At 49.2% G+C, this 18,921-nt stretch overlaps 1 protein-coding gene across 1 annotated transcript; it reads left to right on the top strand.

The window, feature by feature from the left end:
• Nucleotides 1–1,970: 1,970 nt before the first annotated feature.
• On the top strand, nucleotides 1,971–18,076 carry TTL (tubulin tyrosine ligase). The gene is made up of 7 exons (XM_084514791.1): nucleotides 1,971–2,462; nucleotides 5,879–5,957; nucleotides 7,509–7,741; nucleotides 10,411–10,546; nucleotides 10,642–10,911; nucleotides 11,871–12,014; nucleotides 13,605–18,076. Exons 1-7 carry the CDS (start codon nucleotides 2,306–2,308, stop codon nucleotides 13,720–13,722), a joined length of 1,137 nt encoding a protein of 378 aa, XP_084370917.1. The 5' UTR covers nucleotides 1,971–2,305; the 3' UTR covers nucleotides 13,723–18,076.
• Nucleotides 18,077–18,921: the final 845 nt, after the last annotated feature.

Here is an 18,921-nt window from a genome sequence, read left to right as displayed (position 1 = left end):
GGAGCATGCAACCTTTGATAGAAGAATGTGTTTATTAGTAGAAATTTATTATTTTGTACAAGCTTGATATCTCGCATTAGGTCACATTTTGCAGTTGCAGGTTTTCATATCTTTTCCATATACCTGCGAGTGCAATAAGTTATATTTGTAGTGTTGTCATCAGTTTTGGACCTGCAAATAGTACAGCCTCAACTTATATTATCCATCCTGCTAGCTGCCATCGGAGCCAGAAAGGAAGTTTCTCCTGTGTTACCAGATGAACCTTAGCAGAATAATGTTGTAGCACTTTCTTCTGAGCCATCCAGGAGCAGGGGAAAAGAAAAGCTGCAAAACTCATTTTGTCACAACCTGGCAGTGCCAGTTCAGGAAAACTTTCAATAAAGAAGGTTGATTTTTTCTCCAGAATGGGAGAAGGATGGGATTTAATGTCCTAATGTATTTCTCACCACTTTAGCCTTGTCAAAAAGAAGACAAGTGGGATCCCAAATGACTGGGGTTGATGGTTCCCATTCCCACTCTGTCCATGCAGAAGCATACCCACAGGCCATTCCTCACATATAAGAGGTGTACACACACACACACACACACACACACACACACAAATTAAAATGGTTTACTTCTAAATGGCACAGTTGAGATAATATTGCTTTAAAACCATTTTTGTTTTTTTTCTTGGGGAGGTAAATTAAGCTTTGATTTTTCCAATTTTCAGGAAAAACCTTTTAGCTTCAAAAAGACTGGATTCAGTATCCCAAGATTTGTGTCGGTAAGAATTAGCATCCCATTTAAACAACCTCCATGTCGGCATCCAGTCAAAGATGATACAAAATAGTCAGACAGTTCTTCTTCATTTGAATCCTGTTATCACCCATTTGGCCTACAGTTGAGTGTTTTCTATGTTCCTTAGACTTTTAATAAAATTGGTCTTTTATTATAACAACTTGGAAACACTAATTGTTTTCACCATCCATAAGGTGGAAAACATTTCCTTAAGAACGTTTTGCTCAATTTAGCAGAAGAAAAAGAGGTAGGTGAGGAGCCATTTTTAAACCGAGATTTCCCTGTCCTTGAGTCACGTATCGTCTCACGTTGTCAAAGAAAAGGCATGCTGGTCATCACCGATTTACCACACATTTCAGTTCTCTTCAGGAAAATACTGTTGATTTGTTGGAAATGCATCATGATTTATAGCAACCAACACAAGCAGGCAGTGCTGATGGCGTTTCTCATATAGGGTCTGCAAGGAAACCGGGGCATTAACCAAATCAAGAACTCTCTTTTCATTATTGACAGGTTTGTTAAGATATCTGAACTCTCCATGTTGTGAATTTGTGACATGAGATGGGTGCAGTTGGCTGCAGCCTTGTTTAAGAGGAAGACAGGAGCAATGGTTACAAGGAAAGACATTTTCAGTAAACAGAAAAAAATCTAACTAGATAACAATGCTTGGGAAGGTTAAGTACAGGAAAACTGAAAGATGCCAAGAAGAAAAACGGGATTTGAGGAGTGTGATGGACCAAGGACAAGTGTCGGTGTAACAGCTCCCCAGCCTCGCTGTCTCGCAGCCTGGGGCCAGCATCACCCCCAGAGGTGGCTAGGCCCTTTGTCGCTTGCCACCTTGCTCTGCCACCTGTTTTTCACTCCGTTTCACCACGACCAGCCTCGATCTACCCTCAGCACCCTGCTGCGGGCTAAGGAGCGCTGAGCAGAGTGGACGACCCCTTCCCTCTCCCCCACGGCTGTGCCCCACAGGAGCCCTTGCAGTGCCAGGCTCAGACCAGAGCCACACGGGCACACCTCTCCGATCCCCAAACCTTCTCCCATCCCCTTTTTCCAGGGGAAAAACAGTGCCGGGACACACACACACACACACACACACACACACCACCCGCCCCAAGCGCCATCTTCTACCATCTGCAAAACCCGCTCTGCTTCCGGGTCGCCGTGGGGAAGGCGGTGCAGGGGCAGGGCCAGCACCCCCCTGTGTGTCCCCTTGTCCCTCCCTGTCCCCCCCCACCCCACCCGGGGCTGGGGGTAGAGCCGATTTGGGGTCTCCCCGCCCCGCCAGCCGCGGGGCCCGGCGCGGTCCCTCCCCGCGATGAGCTCAGCCCGGCGGCGCGCAGGGGCGGGCGGCCCCGGCCATGCGGAGCCAGGACGGGAGGAGGAGGAGGAGGAGGTGGCGGTGCCGGTGGCCGAGCAGGGCCCTGCCTAAGCTGCGGCGGGGCCCCATGGGCCTGGGGAAGCCGGCGGGTCCCCGGGGTAGGGTCGGGTAAAGGGTCCGGGGGTGTTTCCCCCGCCCGCCGCCATGTACACCTTCGTGGTGCGGGACGAGAACAGCAGCGTCTACGCCGAGGTCTCCCGGCTGCTCCTGGCCAGCGGGCAGTGGAGGCGGCTCAGGAAGGACAACCCCCGCTTCAACCTGATGCTGGGCGAGAGGAACCGGCTCCCCTTCGGCAGGCTGGGTAAGGGCTGGCTCGGTGCTGCCGTGCCGGAGCAGGGTGCGGTGTTGTCGGGGGTCCCCCCCCTACCCCCGGGCAGCGGGGCTCGGCACCCCCCCGGCACCTCTGCGGGCAGGGTGAGCCCCATGGGGTCCCCCATAGCCTGTGGGGCATCGCCTGGCTGTGCCCTGGTGTCTCCTGGTCCCTTGGGCAGTGGCTGCAGCTCCTCGGGGACAGCTGGCCCCAGACAGCGGGCTCCTTGCCGCAGGGACCCCGCGGCCGCCCCAACCCCAACCCGCATCGCCAGGAACAAAGGGGCAGCAGCGGGGGTCTCCCCGCGGCCCCTTCCAGCCCTGGAACAGGCTCTGTCCCGAAACCGGCACAGCCCGAAAATGAACAGCCCCTGCTGCCCCTCACCAGGCCTCAAAGGATCGAAGGATCGCCCTCCAGGACAGCATCTGCGATGCCCCCCAAAATATCCAGCCCAGCCTGGGGAGTGGGATGCTGGCAGCGGGGGCTCGCACCCCGCAGCGGGACACTCCCTTTGTTTGGCTCCCTGCGTGCTGAGGACGCTGGCCTCAGGGTCCCCGCCATCCCCAGGGCTGTCTAGCGGGGTCACGACACCCCCACTTCTCAGCCTGCCTGCAGATAAACACTTGAGGCTTTTTTTTTTTTTGCTGTTGCTCTGCAGGGTCTTGGCGAGGGTGACAGCACGCCTGGTCCCTGCTTGGGGGGCAGGGGGAGAGTTATCGTGGAGGCTGTGGGCATGTAATGCCAGGCCACCCCCCCCTTTCTTCTCCCCTCCTGCACATCCCCTTCTGCCAGCATGCGTGGCTGTGGCCGAGCAAGCCCTGGGAGCTTCCCTAGGTGGTTTTGTCCCCTGCCAGCCCCGCTGCTTGTCCCCTACCCCACCAGACAGGGCCGTGCGCTGCCCACGAGCAGGCAGAGCCACGCCAGGCGCTGGCAGCGTTGTGGGGTGCGGCGGGGAGCAGAGATGCACTGTCATTGCCCGTGGCTGGTGGGTGTCCGTGCAGAGTGCCAGCTGCTGGGCTGGCCCCGTGCTGGCTCCTGTCCCCAGCGTGTTGGAGCAGGTCTGGGGTGACCCCAGCACCGCAGCGTGTTTCCCTTCTGCAGTCCCCCCTGTGTGTGCCCGAGGGTTGGCAGGACCCTCCTGGCCTCCCTCCCTCTCCTTGGCCTCAGTTTCCTCCATCCTGGGGTGATTTTGCAGCAGTGCTTCTGGCTGCAGAAACATCAGAGCAAGCTGGAGCCCCCCCTGCCCCAGCAGCTTGGGGGCAGGACTGCTTTTGCAGCCCTTTTCTTGCAGATCAAGCCCGGCACCACTTGATCACCCCTGCGCTGTCAGATCGGTAAGTCAGCAGCTCCAGCACCACTCCCCCTGTCTCCACACACACACACACACACATACACACACGCTTGTGACTGGAAAGTCCCCGACACATGGCAGTGCCATCTGGTCACCTCCCAGTGCCGGGGTGTTTGCAGGAGGCAGGGGAACCCTGGGAGAGGCTCGAGCAGTGAGGATGCTCACACGTGCTGCAGCCAGCAAAGAACAGAACAGCATGCCCAGCTCAGGGCAACCTCTTACTAACCCCTTCCACCCTAGAGAAGAACCCTGGGATGATGGAAAGGCTTCAGCAGGTCCCTCAGTATGTCATATGACAGGGTACCTAAAAATTTTTTCTTAGAGAGGGACCAACCTTTGGCACTGACTTCTGTAACCCATCCTCTTCTAGCAGGAGCTGGTTGCCTGAAATCAGTAGATTAAGACCAAAAAATAAATAAATAAATAAACACAGTTATTTTGGTACATCTTCCAAAAATCTCTGCCTTCTCTGGAATCTCTTCCTAAAGCTGTCCCTCTGAGCAGCTGTTGCACGCAGGCTGGCTGGGTTGGGTTCTCCTAAAGGCTCTGCTTGAAACAGGCACTGTTTCAGGGAGTTGTAGGGCAGTGCCTTCCAAAGGGCTGAGCTAGATCGTGTGTCGTGGGGGAGTGGTGGGGGAGCCACTGCTGCTGGCGGGCCACAAGCACTCGCTGGTTTCCTACTCGTTGGGCTGATTGTGTCTTTATGCGGTGAGTGTCGGCATCAAAGCCTGTATCTTGCATAAAAGCAGCTTGTGCTAAGGGGAGACAAAGGAGGAGCAGGCTGCAGAGGCCTGACAGAGCAGAAGATGCTGGGCTCTGCTGGCCACTGGAGGATCACCAGTTCACTCGGTGCCTTGACAGCTTATTAACCCCATTAAATGCACAGAGCAGACCTCGGTGTGCACAAGAACCCATTCCCTTTCCATCCTTGCTGGCCACCAGCCCCCACGGCACAGGCCACTGCTCCAGAGATGCTCAGCAAACCAACAGGGGCACTACCTCGGATGACCTGGGAAGCAAGCAAAATCAGTAAGCTGGAAACAGGAGGAAATCTGAGAGTTTTTTCTAATTTCTTTCAGTAAATTGGTGCGTGGCAGTGCTGACTGTACCTGGCTTACAGATCTTTCAGCTGTTTTTCATACTTAAAGATCTGTGAATAAAATAATGAGCCAGGTCAAGGCCATGGTTTTGGGGTTGAAATAGATATTCACTGTCTGATCTTGCAGCTGTCTGGTCTTTAGGTTCATGTTTGCTCTGGGCCTTTTTTTCCAGGCAATTACTGCAGAGGGCAACTAAAGCTGTGAATGCTGTTTCAGGGTCTAAATAACTCCCACAAGCATTTGTTTGAAAAAAGAAGGCAAAGATACAAGTAACTGTCATGCTTGGGGGTCCCTCTGGTCCTCCTAGGTCTTGCTTCAAACCAGAGTGGTTTTCTGTCATATTTTCCCTATGGATGTTGGTTGTTGTCACCAGGGCCCCAAGTATTGTCTCGGGCATCGTTCACCTGTTGCACATCCGTGTTCTGGGGGAGGCTGTGTGCTGCTGCCCAGACCTGTATTACCCCTTGGGGAATGTCTTATAACATTTCCCAGCCCTTTATCTGAGCCAAAAGAGAATCCTGCTGTAAATGCAAAAAAAAAAAAAAAAAAACAAGGTCGTTTCCTAAGATCTTTGTGTCATGGTGTACTTCCCTGCATCTCTGCATCTTCCTACTGCACTTAAGAGTAACTGAAATCCTGGCTCTTAAAAACTGCCACCAGCAAATGGAGAACATTTTTGAGTGGCTCTGCCCGCTCCCAGTATGAATTAGGAAATGGTTATTTTCTTTTGGAAAATGGAAGCGGCATGTTCAAAACAGACTTGAATAAAAGCATGGTTTTTCTTCCCTGATAGAAAGAAAATGCTGGAGCCAGTACCAGCTGAGAGCCTGTTTCTTTGATGGAAGGCAAGGAAACAGCTTCTTTTTCTTCTCTGCTGCACAGATCCTTTGCACCAAGCGCATGTTTTTCCTCCAGTAATTGAGAAGTTTGCCTGACTTTTCAATTTTCTGTTGCAGGCCACGAACCTGGACTTGTGCAGCTGGTGAATTACTACAGGGGAGCAGACAAGCTGTGCCGCAAAGCATCCCTGGTGAAGTAAGGAATTCACTGAAATGTTGCAGGGGATTCGTAGCAATTTTTCTTCTAACTCTTGGCAACTGCTGAACCTGTTGTAAGGGTATTTCAGAGAACAGCTGCCCTGGGGTGTCCCTGCACGTGGTGTCTTCAGACCTCTGTGCTCGTCTGGGCAGATATCTGGGTGCACAATGACCTCTTTGTAACTTCAGGGGAAATGACATTTCCATTGAATTACATCTTGAAACCACAGAGTGTATTGAATCAGACAGACAGGAGCTACAGCTTACAGCCAAATCAAAGGAAAAAAAAACAAACAACAAACCGTATCTGTTCTTTCTCCTTGTAGCTACTTAATTAAAACCTACTCCTCTCGTCCTCTGATTCATACAGCGATGAAGCACTAATATTCATTTAGTTAATCAGATTTGTTGGTCAAGCAAATGTCTGGAGACATCTCGAGGAAGACCTGGCTCTGGGAGTTATTTCTGCATGGCCAGCTGTGCCATGGTCTCCTGGGGAAATGGGGGTGAGCTTTCACTGTAGATAACCTCACTCCTTGTGCAAACTCTGCTGTCATTAGGGCATCTTCATGTCAGAGCTCTTGGCCTCCTTCAAGCATCTGATTACAAGTTAGTGTCTGTTTTTCTCTCCTGAAGCTTGGCTGACTTGTTGTACTCTGGGGTCAAAAATATATCAAGCCACTTAAAAAACCAAGGGACCAGAAGTGACATTCCTCTGACAGGGGAATCCCGGGGTGTCACTGACGGACTGCCATTTCAACAGAGGATGCACGCAGAAAGTCAGCACATGGTTAGCTCTGCTTTTGGCCTTCCACAAAACGCAGAATGAGCATTCACAGAGGCAGGCACCTCCCTGGACTCTGAAAGAAAACAGGCCTGAGCCCCACTGACAGGAGTTTGCTGGCATCTCTAGGCGTAACTGCCTGTAGGAGGGAGTATCTGCCACAGGGAACAGAGACTGCGTAATGCAAAGGGGATCCCAGGCACCTCAGAACAGGAAATGTGTAGCTCTGTCCTTGCCTTCAGCCTGTTCCCCATGGTCTCCGTCCCCATCTGGGATGCCTGATCTGATCTCAGGGGGAAAGGGGTCACAAGCTGAGCAGCAGCCCAGAGAGCATTACTGCTCTGGCTTCCCCTTTGCCTGCTGTTATCACAGCTTCCTTCCTGCCCCGTTTCGCGGTAGCAATCACGCCTCCTCAGTGGCCTCGTGCAGAGACAGGGCAGGGAACTCACTACAAGTTCTAATTACGTGGAAACTTCTCTACTGATTGCTTCGTGATATGTAAAGTACAAAATATTTAACAAAAGCTTGCAGGTCTGGTTCCAGGAGGAGTGCATTGTTGCAGCTTAAGGTTGCTGTGATCTCTTTAAAAAGACCCTAATTTCGAGGGTCTAAAGAGAATATAATTATTTAGTACAGGCTGTCTGTAAGATGCTATTCATTACCAGAGCCCAGGTAATGATGACTTGTACTTAGGAAATTATGTCCTCGCGGGTCACTCTGGAGATTAACAATCTGGAGATTAACAGCCTGTATCTCTTCACCCAGGCTAATCAAGACGAGCCCTGAGCTATCGGAGTCCTGCACGTGGTTCCCCGAGTCCTATGTGATTTACCCAACCAACCTGAAGACCCCCGTGGCTCCGGCACAGAACGGAATTCGCCATCTCATAAACAACACAAGGACAGATGAGAGGGAGGTCTTCTTGGCAGCTTACAACAGGCGGCGGGAAGGCAAAGAAGGCAACGTGTGGATCGCCAAGTCCTCAGCTGGTGCCAAAGGTTCGTTTTTCAGCAGAATGAGCCACCTTCTCATTCCTTACCCCTTACTTGATCAATAGAGTCCTGGGGCTTGGCTGAGCCCAGCTAATATTGAGCCTGTCTGTGAATGGTTTCGCCTACCTAATCCATGCCAGTCATGCCACCACAGGGCTCTCCTTTTTCTGTTTGGTGGCATCAGGCTTCTGACAAACAGTAACACGCACATGCTAATTAGGACACAGATGGCAGTGAAAGAACTCCCCTTTTTTTCTAGTCATGCACCTCAAAATACTTGCTGCAGGGGAAGGCAGCAGGGCCCAGCAGGCCAAGGGAATGTGGACTGCAAGAGATGGGGAGCATAACAGGGCATGGGGAGGAGGACAATGGACAGGAGAGCAGTCCTTCAGAACAGTGACAAGCACTTCCATGCTGCAGCCAAGCCTGATTTCAGCTGGGCAGAAATACCATTGTTTGTCTTCCACCCAAACCCAAAAACCTGGTGCCAATGTCCCTCCCATGGTCACACTGAGAGACTGACTGAGCAGCTGTGAGCGCAGTGTACCCAAATCACATCCAGGCCCTGGGCAGCCCCAAGCAGAGCAATGCAGTACCTGTATTTCTCTTTCATTTGAATAAGGCAATAGCTACCCAGGTGATAACGTGCCCTTCCTTTTTCCAGGGTCATTGCACAGCTTGCTGTACAGAAATAATGAGCTATTAGGAAGATAGAGCTGGACACAGCTATGGATGTAATGCTTTGGTAATTATCCTATCTGCCAGTTACAGCAGTATCACTGGCACGCTCTCAGAATTTCATTATGAAAACTTGCCTTGCTGTGTGCGCAGAGCCCAGCCCATGGAAGGACCTGGTCTTTTCAAAGGGAACAGGCCCACAAATACTACTCATATTTGCAGAGTCACTTCTGAAGCAGTTTTATAAAAATCATCAGGAAACATGAAAGCCAGAGGTGGCTGCAGGAGGGCTGCGTGATACAACTCATTTGTGCAGGCTTTCCTCACTGCTCTGCTTTCATGGCTCTGTTACTGAGAAGCATCAGAAGAGTATGTGTATTTCATCAAGGAGGAAGGGAGATGAGTCCTTTCGTCACGCCACTGATGGGAAATGTGCCTGTGCAGTGTAACTGTCTGGCAAAGAATCAGTCTGGAAAACTGAAAAGGCCATGGCTGTTACTCACTGCAGCATGGGGAGGTTTAAACTCTAGACATACTTTATTTAAGCGTGATCCTGTCTTCTTTTCTGCATTAAAGCAAAGTAACTTTTTGTATTCATCACTGTGCTGCAGAACTCAGGATCGGAATTAAAGTGGAAAGAGAGCCTCACGCTAATCTTCTAGAGAGACGTTTAAATGTCTGGGGATTACTTCTGCTGAAGCAGAAAGCTTGTCAGCATTAATTGCTGAGCCAATTTCAGTTCAGAGACAGCCCCTGATTCGGGAGAATTCTAGGAGAAGCTTGGCTGTCCATCAGTAAAAGGAAAACTAAAGGTTTAGGATGTCCTGATTAATGCTAGGAATGCTAGGGAAGGCTGGGAAGCTAGTGACTCACAGGTATGCTCCAAACCATTGTTATCCTACTGGTGCCCCACTGAAGAGCATTTACTTCTTTCCACTCAGTATTTCCTAAAAAAGAAAAAAAAATCACAAAAATAAGAGTAAATTATCAGCTTTAGTCTAAAAGGTTAATTAAATGCTTAACAACAGGCCACAGTGCCAGAGAGGTGTTAGATAATTTTACCTGAGCTGGTTTATCCTTCAGTGGCACCGTGCCATCCCTTTATCAAATCCCAGAAGGGATCTGTTCCCTCTTCACTGCTCTGCAGCAGTGATTTCATGTCTGGACTTGTGCAAGAAATGAACAGCGACAGCTTCAGCCAAAATGTGGCAGTATTTAAAAGACACATCTGAATTCTTTAATGAAGAGTTTCCATAGAAGGGGAAAACACTGACTACATGGATGAGCATTTTGAAACAGTTCTTTTCCTAATTCAGCGATGATTTCAATAGTAACTTAAATGGAGTCAGTGAGCAGGGGAACACTGTTTGTGTGTCTGCTTCTGGCAGACAGAAAAGCCAGGCAGGGGAAGAAAGTCTTAGTATAGGATGAAAGCAAACCTCTCTCCCCAAAGAAACAAAATAAAGAAAAATCTCACAAGCTGCCAAAGCCCCTTCTCTTCAAACTGCTGAAAAACAGGGAAAAGCAGAAGAAAACTTAAAAAGTGCTAAATGCCCCTCCCTGCCAAGCCCAGCTGGAAAAATAATAAAAAAAAAATACATGCCAGAAAAGAAAATCAAATTCTCCCAACAAAGCAGCTGCCTCACGTCTTGCCAAGGTCCCCGATTGCTCTGCATCTGCTCACACCTAAATAGCTGTATCCTGCAGACAGGCCCCAGGCAGACCATGCCATCTCAGTACCCTTGGTTTCCATCTACGTTAGCTCCAGCTGGAAGGGAACCAAATGTCCTATGGCATGGAAAAGGGGAGATACATCTGCCAATTTATGGCATGACAATGAGCTAACATGACATTGCTCAGGCACCGGGCAGCCCAGGGGCCATGGGTTCTCATGTGATGCTTGGTTTTCCATGGGAATGATCCACGGTCCACTTGGGCCCGGAAAGAGCTCCAGCAGAGATCCTCCGCCTGATTTTTTCTTTATCTTTCTGTGTCAGGGGAAGGGATCATGATATCTTCAGAGGCTGGAGAGCTCCTGGACTTCATCGATGAGCAGGGACAAGTGCACGTGATCCAGAAATACCTGGAGAAGCCTCTTCTTTTGGAGCCAGGGCATCGCAAGTTCGACATCAGGTAACCTTTTCTGCCTGGCTTTTGTAATACTGGTTTGCATTTCTGTGTAGTTTCTTTTTTAAACTGAGACTTGAGTTTGTTCTCTTCCCCCCTAGGAGCTGGGTTCTCGTGGATCATCAATATAATATCTACCTCTACAGAGAGGGTGTCCTGCGGACCTCTTCCGAACCATATAACAGTGCTAATTTCCAGGACAAAACCTGCCACTTGACCAATCACTGCATTCAGAAGGAATATTCCAAAAACTACGGGCGGTATGAGGAAGGGAATGAAATGTTCTTCGAGGAGTTCAACCAATATCTGATGGATGCCCTGAACACAACGCTTGAGAATAGCATCTTACTGCAAATCAAACACATAATAAGGTAACCAGCTGCCTGTTGCGCAGGGGTACGTAACCCTTCAGTGACAGGGAATCTGTATGAACACACCTGGGGAAGGAGATGGACAGGAGAAGGAGTTAATTTGCATGAATCAGGGGTTTTGACACAGAGGTCAAAAGACAAATCCAGAAAAAAAAAAACAACACAATGTCATTGCCCAGTGAAACAGCAAATGAGGGACTCTATAGATGTTGTTCTCTGAAGAGTATGTGTCAGTGTGTGTGCATTTTGTTGGCTGTGTCTGGAGTGAGCTTCAGCCCAAGCAGAGCCAGCTAGCACTATCAGCTGCTTCCTGGGCACTGAGTAAATTACCTGGAGAGATCATGGCACTGCAGAGAAACCAGGTCTTGAAAAAGTGATCCTCCATGGCAGAGTTTTCTTTTCAAATCCTCTGTTGCTGTTACACCAAAATGACATGACACGATCTTTGAGGGTCTCAGTGGCAAATGAGCTCTGAGTGGCAGTTCCCTGGGGGCCTGGTGCAGCTCTTTGTGGATCTGCCTTCTGCTTCAGGCTCTAACTGCAGATCCTCTTTTTCCCCTTGCCTAATATAGTGGTGAGGGTGGATGCTGCTCTCCAGCTCTTTGGGTGTTAACTCAGGGCTGTTTTAGGGTTTTTTGGACTGTCCACAAATGTTTTGATGTTTGCAGGGACCTGGTTGCCATGATGTGTGTTGTAATTAACGTAATTTGGGGGCTGATAAAATGACACCCAGATACCAGGCACAAGGCAGGCCTGAAGGGACTGCAGGGGGGCACTGCCTGCTTGTTTTCTCATCGGTGTCAGAAAGTGTTGCCCCATCCACTTGATGCTCCAAGCAGTCCCAAGGCAATGGGGGAGTCTTCCACTTACCTGCACCATGCACGTGGCTTCAGAAGCTGCAGTGCAAACAGTGTGTCCACAGGGCTTTTAATCTCACGTTTCTATTTTTCCCGTCACAGAAGCTGCCTTATGTGTATAGAGCCTGCAATCAGCACAAAGCATCTTCACTACCAGAGCTTCCAGCTCTTTGGCTTTGACTTCATGGTTGATGAGGAGCTGAAAGTCTGGCTCATAGAAGTCAACGGGGCTCCAGCTTGTGCCCAGTGAGTAGTCAGTTTCTGTTATACGTTTGTGATGCCACCATTCACATGGCTCACACAAAAGTGAAAAAGGTGGAAGAAAGTGAGTGGAATGGGGCTTTCCCGTGCAAATCCATACCAGATACTCAATTTCTGGACAATTGGATTTGAATGTGACTTGGGTTGTTTTTATTGACACGTTGCAGAATTAATGCCTTGAAACTCAGGTGATTTCTCGGCCTCTCTTGTGGAGCCAGTGGTGGATGGTCTTCGCCTGAACACAGAATAAACGAGTAGCATTAAAGGCAGCAGCTGGAAGTGGGTGACTGAATTTGCAGGCAGTAGGACCCCAGAGCACACCATAGGTGCTGCAGAACTTGAATCAAAGCCTCCACCAGCCACAGGGAAGCTGGGACAGCCAGGCAACTCTGGCCACGAACATCTTGAACAGGCACAGTGAGAGGTGCTTTATTATGCGAGTGAGATGACTGAAAGACTAGAAATCTTTGCTAAATAGGCATCTTTATTATATACAAACTCAGCAGAACAGAAAAGGCTGTTCTACGTTATCTACATTACTATATCTAACATATAATTTTTATACATACATATAAATATGTGTTATATATAATAATAATAATATTTACATAATATTAATCTACATTAGATGCAGATTAGATTAGGTCATCACTCATACTAGAGAAGAAATACAGGGCCAACCTATCAGGCAGCCCAGTCATCAGCCTTTTCAGGGCTATCCTAATTTATAGCACCCATATCACACAATTCACATTTAAAGGTCAAAAATTGTCTTCTGAAAGCAGTAACATACTCAGGAGCTGAAAAAGCATCTTACAGTTAAGTAGCCCCAGCTGCAGAGGTGGCATTATTAATTCTAGTAAAGACAGCTTTGGTGCTACAAGTGTCCCATATGCCAGCACATTTACTGAGGTTACACATGTATTTTCTTCATCAGAAAACGAAGTTGTTGTTAACTCATTTCTCAAACATCTTCTCTCTTCTGCCTAATCCTGCTTTTTGTGAACCCTGCCATGATGAAATCCTTCCAGCCCTTCTAGGGGAGTCCTGTGAAATCGCTGTGCCTAGCTCACAAGTTACTATACACACTTGCACCCCATTGCAACATTTCATCGAACCATCAGAGAAATCCCCCTGGGGTGCATCCCCACTTGTACAGGGTCTGTTGTGGTAATCACGACTCTCTGAGCTGGGAGACTGGTACAGGGGGTGCTTAGCTGTTGTTTGTCCCCATGCGTCTTGTGGTGACTCAAGTCTGGGGACTGAGGGTGCAGAGATGCTGCTGAGGAGCCTGTTCTGACAGTAAATGGAGAGAAATTGGTTTTGTATTCCCGTGCAGCAAAGAGCAGTGTTGGGAATGGGAGCATCATTGAGAAAGAAGGCAGTTGCTGGGGTAGGAGGGGAGGATACCAGGACATGCCAGCCTCACCTGGTTTGCCTCCCTGGAGCTACCTGTAACAGCAGCGAGATCTTGTAGCTCCCACTGGGAAAACTCATGCCTCTGTAGGAGGAGGTTGGGGGCCTGCTGGTTTGGCCTGCTCGGGCATCTTACTCTGTCTCTCTCTTGTCTCTTAGGAAGCTGTATGCAGAACTCTGCCAAGGAATTGTGGATGTAGCCATCTCTAGCGTTTTCCCCCTCGCTGACACTGGGCAGAAGATGAGCCAGCCATCACCGATCTTTATCAAGCTGTGATGACCACGGGAATGCGTCTGCTGTGCGTAGGGAGAGACTGCACCCACTGGGTCAGCACTGTTCGATGGCTTATCTCAGTATCATGCCAAAAAGTGATAGGGACAGACTTCTTTTTTGTTCTGGAAAATCATGGGGAAAAAAAACAACAAAACAGGCATCCACACAGAGCAGCGATGAGCCAGAGCTGCTGAGACAACTCTGCCTGCATTCACCAAAATCCACTTTAGAAACAGCTCATGTGACTTTGATACCTGAAACAAATCTCTCTGGGAGAACAGCAAGATAACCTTACGATGAAACCCCAACAGGGATACTATAATACTGTATTAGCTCCTCCTTTTCTATAGCGATAACATTGTGGGTTTTTTTTAAGGCAGTTGAGTGAAGAGTACGATGGTCTTCCAGGACGTCGTAGTTGGAAAGTTTTCCTCCTCCCGCTGTGTTTCTTCTTTCCTCACCCACTGCGTAATTAGTGCCTTAGCTCAGCTCCAAATAGGTGACTCCTTTCCCTTGTTCCTCCTCTTTTCCATGGAAAGGAACAAGCTCTCTTGCGTCACAGGATGCATAAATCCAGGAACACTGGGAATTCAGTTTCCTGAGGTCATTTCAAAGCTGGCTGGCTGAACACCCAGGCAACGACATGCAAGGACGCTGTCAGAAAGGGTGCTGAACTGCAGGCAGTGAATTAACCCAAGCAGGGAAGGCTATTTGTTTGTTTATAGTTATCCCTTTTCCTAATGAGATTTGAATCAGTTTCAATGCAAGTCTGATGCAGTTGGATTCTGTTTGAAACAGGTAGAGAGATCCCCCTTGGGACTCACCTGCAGGCTATAGGATTTCTAGCATCATTTCTGTGCTAGGAGTGTTTCGAATAGCTGAAACCCAATCTTCTCAGCTTCTTCTGAGACAATGCAGTGAATTGAGGCTCTTCTCTCAGCTTACTGCCTTTGAGGCTTAAATCAGAAACCTTTTAACCCAAATGATTTTTATCCTGTTTGACCCAGCCAGTTTGATTTTCCTCCATTTTACAAATACTGTAATTTTCTACCCTGAACACAGTGCACAGCTCAGTCCCAGCAAGGAGGAAGAGGGGTGAGATGTTGTAGACCAGGAGAGAGATTCCTTGTCTATAGGTTTGCCACACGGCTGGGGCAGGCTGATATTTTTGTGGGAAAGGGAAGTTAAATTCCGTGAGGTCCCTGAATTTCAGAACTAACATCTACTTTGAGCATGACCTAAATCACATTACCCATCTTGTGAAGTTTGTCTGAATTTTCAGCATAAGCCATCACACCCCTCCTAAAGTAAAGCTTTCTGCAGAGCACAGCAGCATTTCTAGCAGCAGCTGGCTTTGTGAGTGGTGTCTGGCCTGTGCTGTGTCCCAGATTTTTATACAGAGAAGCAAAGTTCAACAATTAGATCTCTGTTCAAGAGGCTACTGGGGTGTCTGCAAAGAACTGAGTGCTCACAGAGTACGTTAAAGCTCATTTGTACAATGGTGGTACTGGGTTTGGGGATTCTTTCCATGTTGCACATGATGTGTGGATGTACCTTAGCTGTGAGGTTACGTGGTTCAAAACATGGTTCAGGGCAGACTGTGCCTGCATGAGCAGCACAGAAGCAGGTCCTGGCAAGGAGGAAAGGAGATAGATTGCCTGATTGAGATCCTCACACACTGCGTGGGAAACCGTCATGGAAAACTGCAGCTCTGGGGATTTGAATCGATTGCAGCAGGAGAGCAGACTGTGCAGCTGAGGTCAGAGCGCCATTCTGCTGCCTCGAGCAGGGAGAGATGGTTGGCACAGAAATAAATGGTTCCTGTTACCCAAAATAAACAAACAAGAAGAGATCATGGAGGTTACAAGCTTTTGGCTGTCTGTGTGTAAATGGGACCTGAGTCAAGCAGTGGGATTTCGCCCTCAAAAGATCCTGGAGTTGTGATGGACTCATCTCTGCTCATGACTGATATTTGAAAGGTCTTCCTGCCAGCCTGGAGCTCTGTCAGGAGATGATCCTGCCACTTTTCTGGAGACAGAACTGAAGTGTCCAAGCCTCCCTAGAAGAAGATATTTTGGTCATGGTGTAATGGGACAGCCATTCTTTGCAACATGCTGTGAATCCATACGTGGCACTACTTCACACAAGGATGCTTGATTCCAAGAGGGAACAGAGTGCTTAGCAAAACCCAGCAGAAGCATTGCAGAGAGGAAGCATCCCGAAAAGCCACACAAACGCCTCTGGAGCTGTAAACATGCTGAAGTGCTGCGTGGATCAGCGTCTGCACAGCATGTGACAGGCACAAGGTGCACTGGTGCACTCTGAGAAGTGACAAGGAGCAGGAGCATTTTAATATGTGAAAACGGGGCTTTTTTTTTTTTTTTTTTTTTCCCTCTGTACTGTGTGCAGAAGAGGCCTGGACTGTGAGTGCTAGTGGGTGGGTTTGTTTCTAGAGGGATCCCAAATACCAGGTCTGGTCTCTGACTTTGGACCTTGGGTGTATTCCGAAGAGGTGCTGTGAACTCTTCAGTTCATGAGTCAGGAGGCAGTGGGGAAGTAGTGAATCATAAGCTAGTAGAGAAGGGTGCAGGAGGAAGACTGGTTGGGTTTTAGTAACCTTTTGATAGCACATAGGTGTCAAAACTTCAATGCAGACTGGGCAAAGCATAGTGGCAGCACGCCAAAATAACAAAGTAGGCCATGATGGCTGTTTAACTCAACTCGCAAAGCTGACAGTTCACGTCTCCATTGGCATTTTCAGGGTATCTTAAAATTAGCTTAACCTAACATAAACTTAAAAATACATCTTTTTTCTTTTTTTACTTTTTTTTTTTTTTTTCCAGCAAACGCAGGATCTGATAGCAATCACCCTGCTCCAGGATGTACATGAGGTGACAGGACACACTGCACTCTCTCAAGCTCAAGAGCAGCCTAGAGCACAGCTGCTAAGTGTGTGAAGTGAGAAAAAAATGTCCCCATCGTAAAGAAATGAAAAACACACCAGCCCTGGGACACTAAGCCCGTATTTCTTTTCCCCTCAAAAGGGAAATTCAAAAATCAGATCGTTCCCTTCTTTAGTGTAGAGGTCCGTGTTGAAGTAGTGGCATGAGGCCAGGAAAGCAGCCTGGATGCAGGAGAAAGCAGTGGCCTTCACTGGAGCAGCTGATAAAGCCAGGAGAAGTACTGACTCAGGAACCTCTGCCAAACTCCAAGGCCTTTTCTTCCCCCCCCCATTGCATCTCAGGTTGCGTTGTGGTACGTCACCAACTGGCTATTTGTGCTGCTCAGCTAAAAGCAGGGCTTCAACTTGATGGTAGAGCCGTGACCACGGGCGACGCAGCTGTTTATAACCTGCCCTTTCAACTGGGTTTCGGGGAGATAGCAATTCAGGGACACTAATCATCAGTAGGTTTGCTGAATTCTTAAAAATAAGCAACAGCCTCAGGAGGAAAACGGCAGGTACTGTTTGTGACTACCACCTGCCATCAAAGTGTTCCTCAAGGTAGAGCACAGAGGTAAATGACAGAGGACAGCATAGTGCCTAAGGTCTTGTCCAGTATATTAGCCAAGCATATATTAGATGTGTATATGGCTGAGGCCTGAGTGTTGCAGCCATGGGTGCATCTTGCGAGTGATGCTCACAAACCCTCGTGAGACTTTCTTTTTTTAGAAAAATGCAAAAATAAATGTTTTCTACCTTATTCCATCTAAAAGGTCAATAGAAAAGGTCTTGCCCTCTTTCCTAAGCTTTCGTAAAGGATGGTGCTGGGTTTCAAGAAGATACCTGCCATACTGCAGAATGTCTCTAGTCTTAGCTCTGCCCTTTTCTGTGGGCCACGAAGGATTTCAGACCCATGTGCTCTGGCAGGTTTCCAGCAGGGTCTGGTCCAGCTGGGCCCTGGGTTTCAGTTAATTCCCCAATTACTTGTCTCATGCCAGGTTAGTCGTGACTACCATGCAACCGCTGTTGTGCTCCCACAAAATCCAGCGGCCAGCTGCAGCCCACAAAAAAAAAAAAATGCTGGAGAAGCCTAAGGAAGGACTCAGCAGCCATTTCACCCGGCTTCTGCACCCCGTTGTGATCAACGCCCTTCAGGACTGCTTGCATGTCCCTGGTCCCAGCATTTCATGTTCTCCATATGCAGCTGTCCCCCCGGGAGCCCCGCTGTGCCATCTGTGGGTTAGTAACCGTGTCTCATTACCCATGTCAGCTCCCACAGGCCACGGAGAGTAGTGGCAGTGCTGGCTGCTCCCACGTCAGCATGCGCGTGTGGGGCCGGCGGGGCTCCGTGTCCCACGCTTCTCCAGCAGCTGCGTCCACATCTGTCCTTGGCCACCATTAAACGAGCTGATCTCATGGGCTGGCGTCTTTCCTTGGGGCGGCCTGCCCTCCGTCTTTGATGGGCATGGGGAATCACAGAATATCCGGATTTGTAAGGGACCTACAAGGATTATCAAATCCAACTCCTGGGTCTACACAGGCCTACCCAAAATTATCACACAGAATCACAAAATGGTTGAGGTTGGCAGGGACCTCTGAAGATCATGTAGGCCAACCCCACTGCTGAGCAGGATCACCTAGAGCACAATGCGCAGGATGGCATCTGGGTGGGTTTTGAGTATCTCCAGAGAAGGAGACTCCACAGCCTCTCTGGGCAACCTGTTCCAGTGCTCTGTCACCCTCACAGCAAAGAAGTGTCCCCTCATATTGAGCCAGAACGTCGTTTACTTCAGTTTGTCCCCATTGCCTCTTGTCCTGTCACTGGAAACAACTGAAAAGAGGCTGGCTCCATCCTCATGACACCTTCCCCTTAGATATTTATACACATTAATGATGTCTTATGTGGTTTGGGTTGGAAGGAGCCTTAAAGACCACCCATTTCCAAGTGGGACACCTCACATTGCACCAACTCCCCCAAACGGGAAGCAACCCTGGGGGTGTAAACAGCGCTGAGGCAGTGGCGTGTGGAGCACGAGTGTGTGACATGGCAGCCTGACGGCACCCGTGGCGTGGGCAGGGCATGCCTGCACCTCACAGATAAGCACCTCACAACTCCTCCAGCACCCACACGGCGGGGGGGGGGTGTCGGGGAGCCCAATTTTTTTTTGTGGGGCTGGAGGGGAGGCATAGCTTGAGGCGTGAGGCGTGAGGAGGGGGGAGGCGCGCGTGGGGCTAGCACGTGGCGGTGGCTGCCGCAGCGC

Source organism: Aythya ferina, assembly GCF_964211825.1.
Source record: "Aythya ferina genome assembly, chromosome: 3".
Taxonomy (NCBI): domain Eukaryota; kingdom Metazoa; phylum Chordata; class Aves; order Anseriformes; family Anatidae; genus Aythya; species Aythya ferina.
The sequence above is the reverse complement of the archived record's forward strand: the minus strand, read 5'-3'. Positions and strand labels throughout refer to the sequence as shown.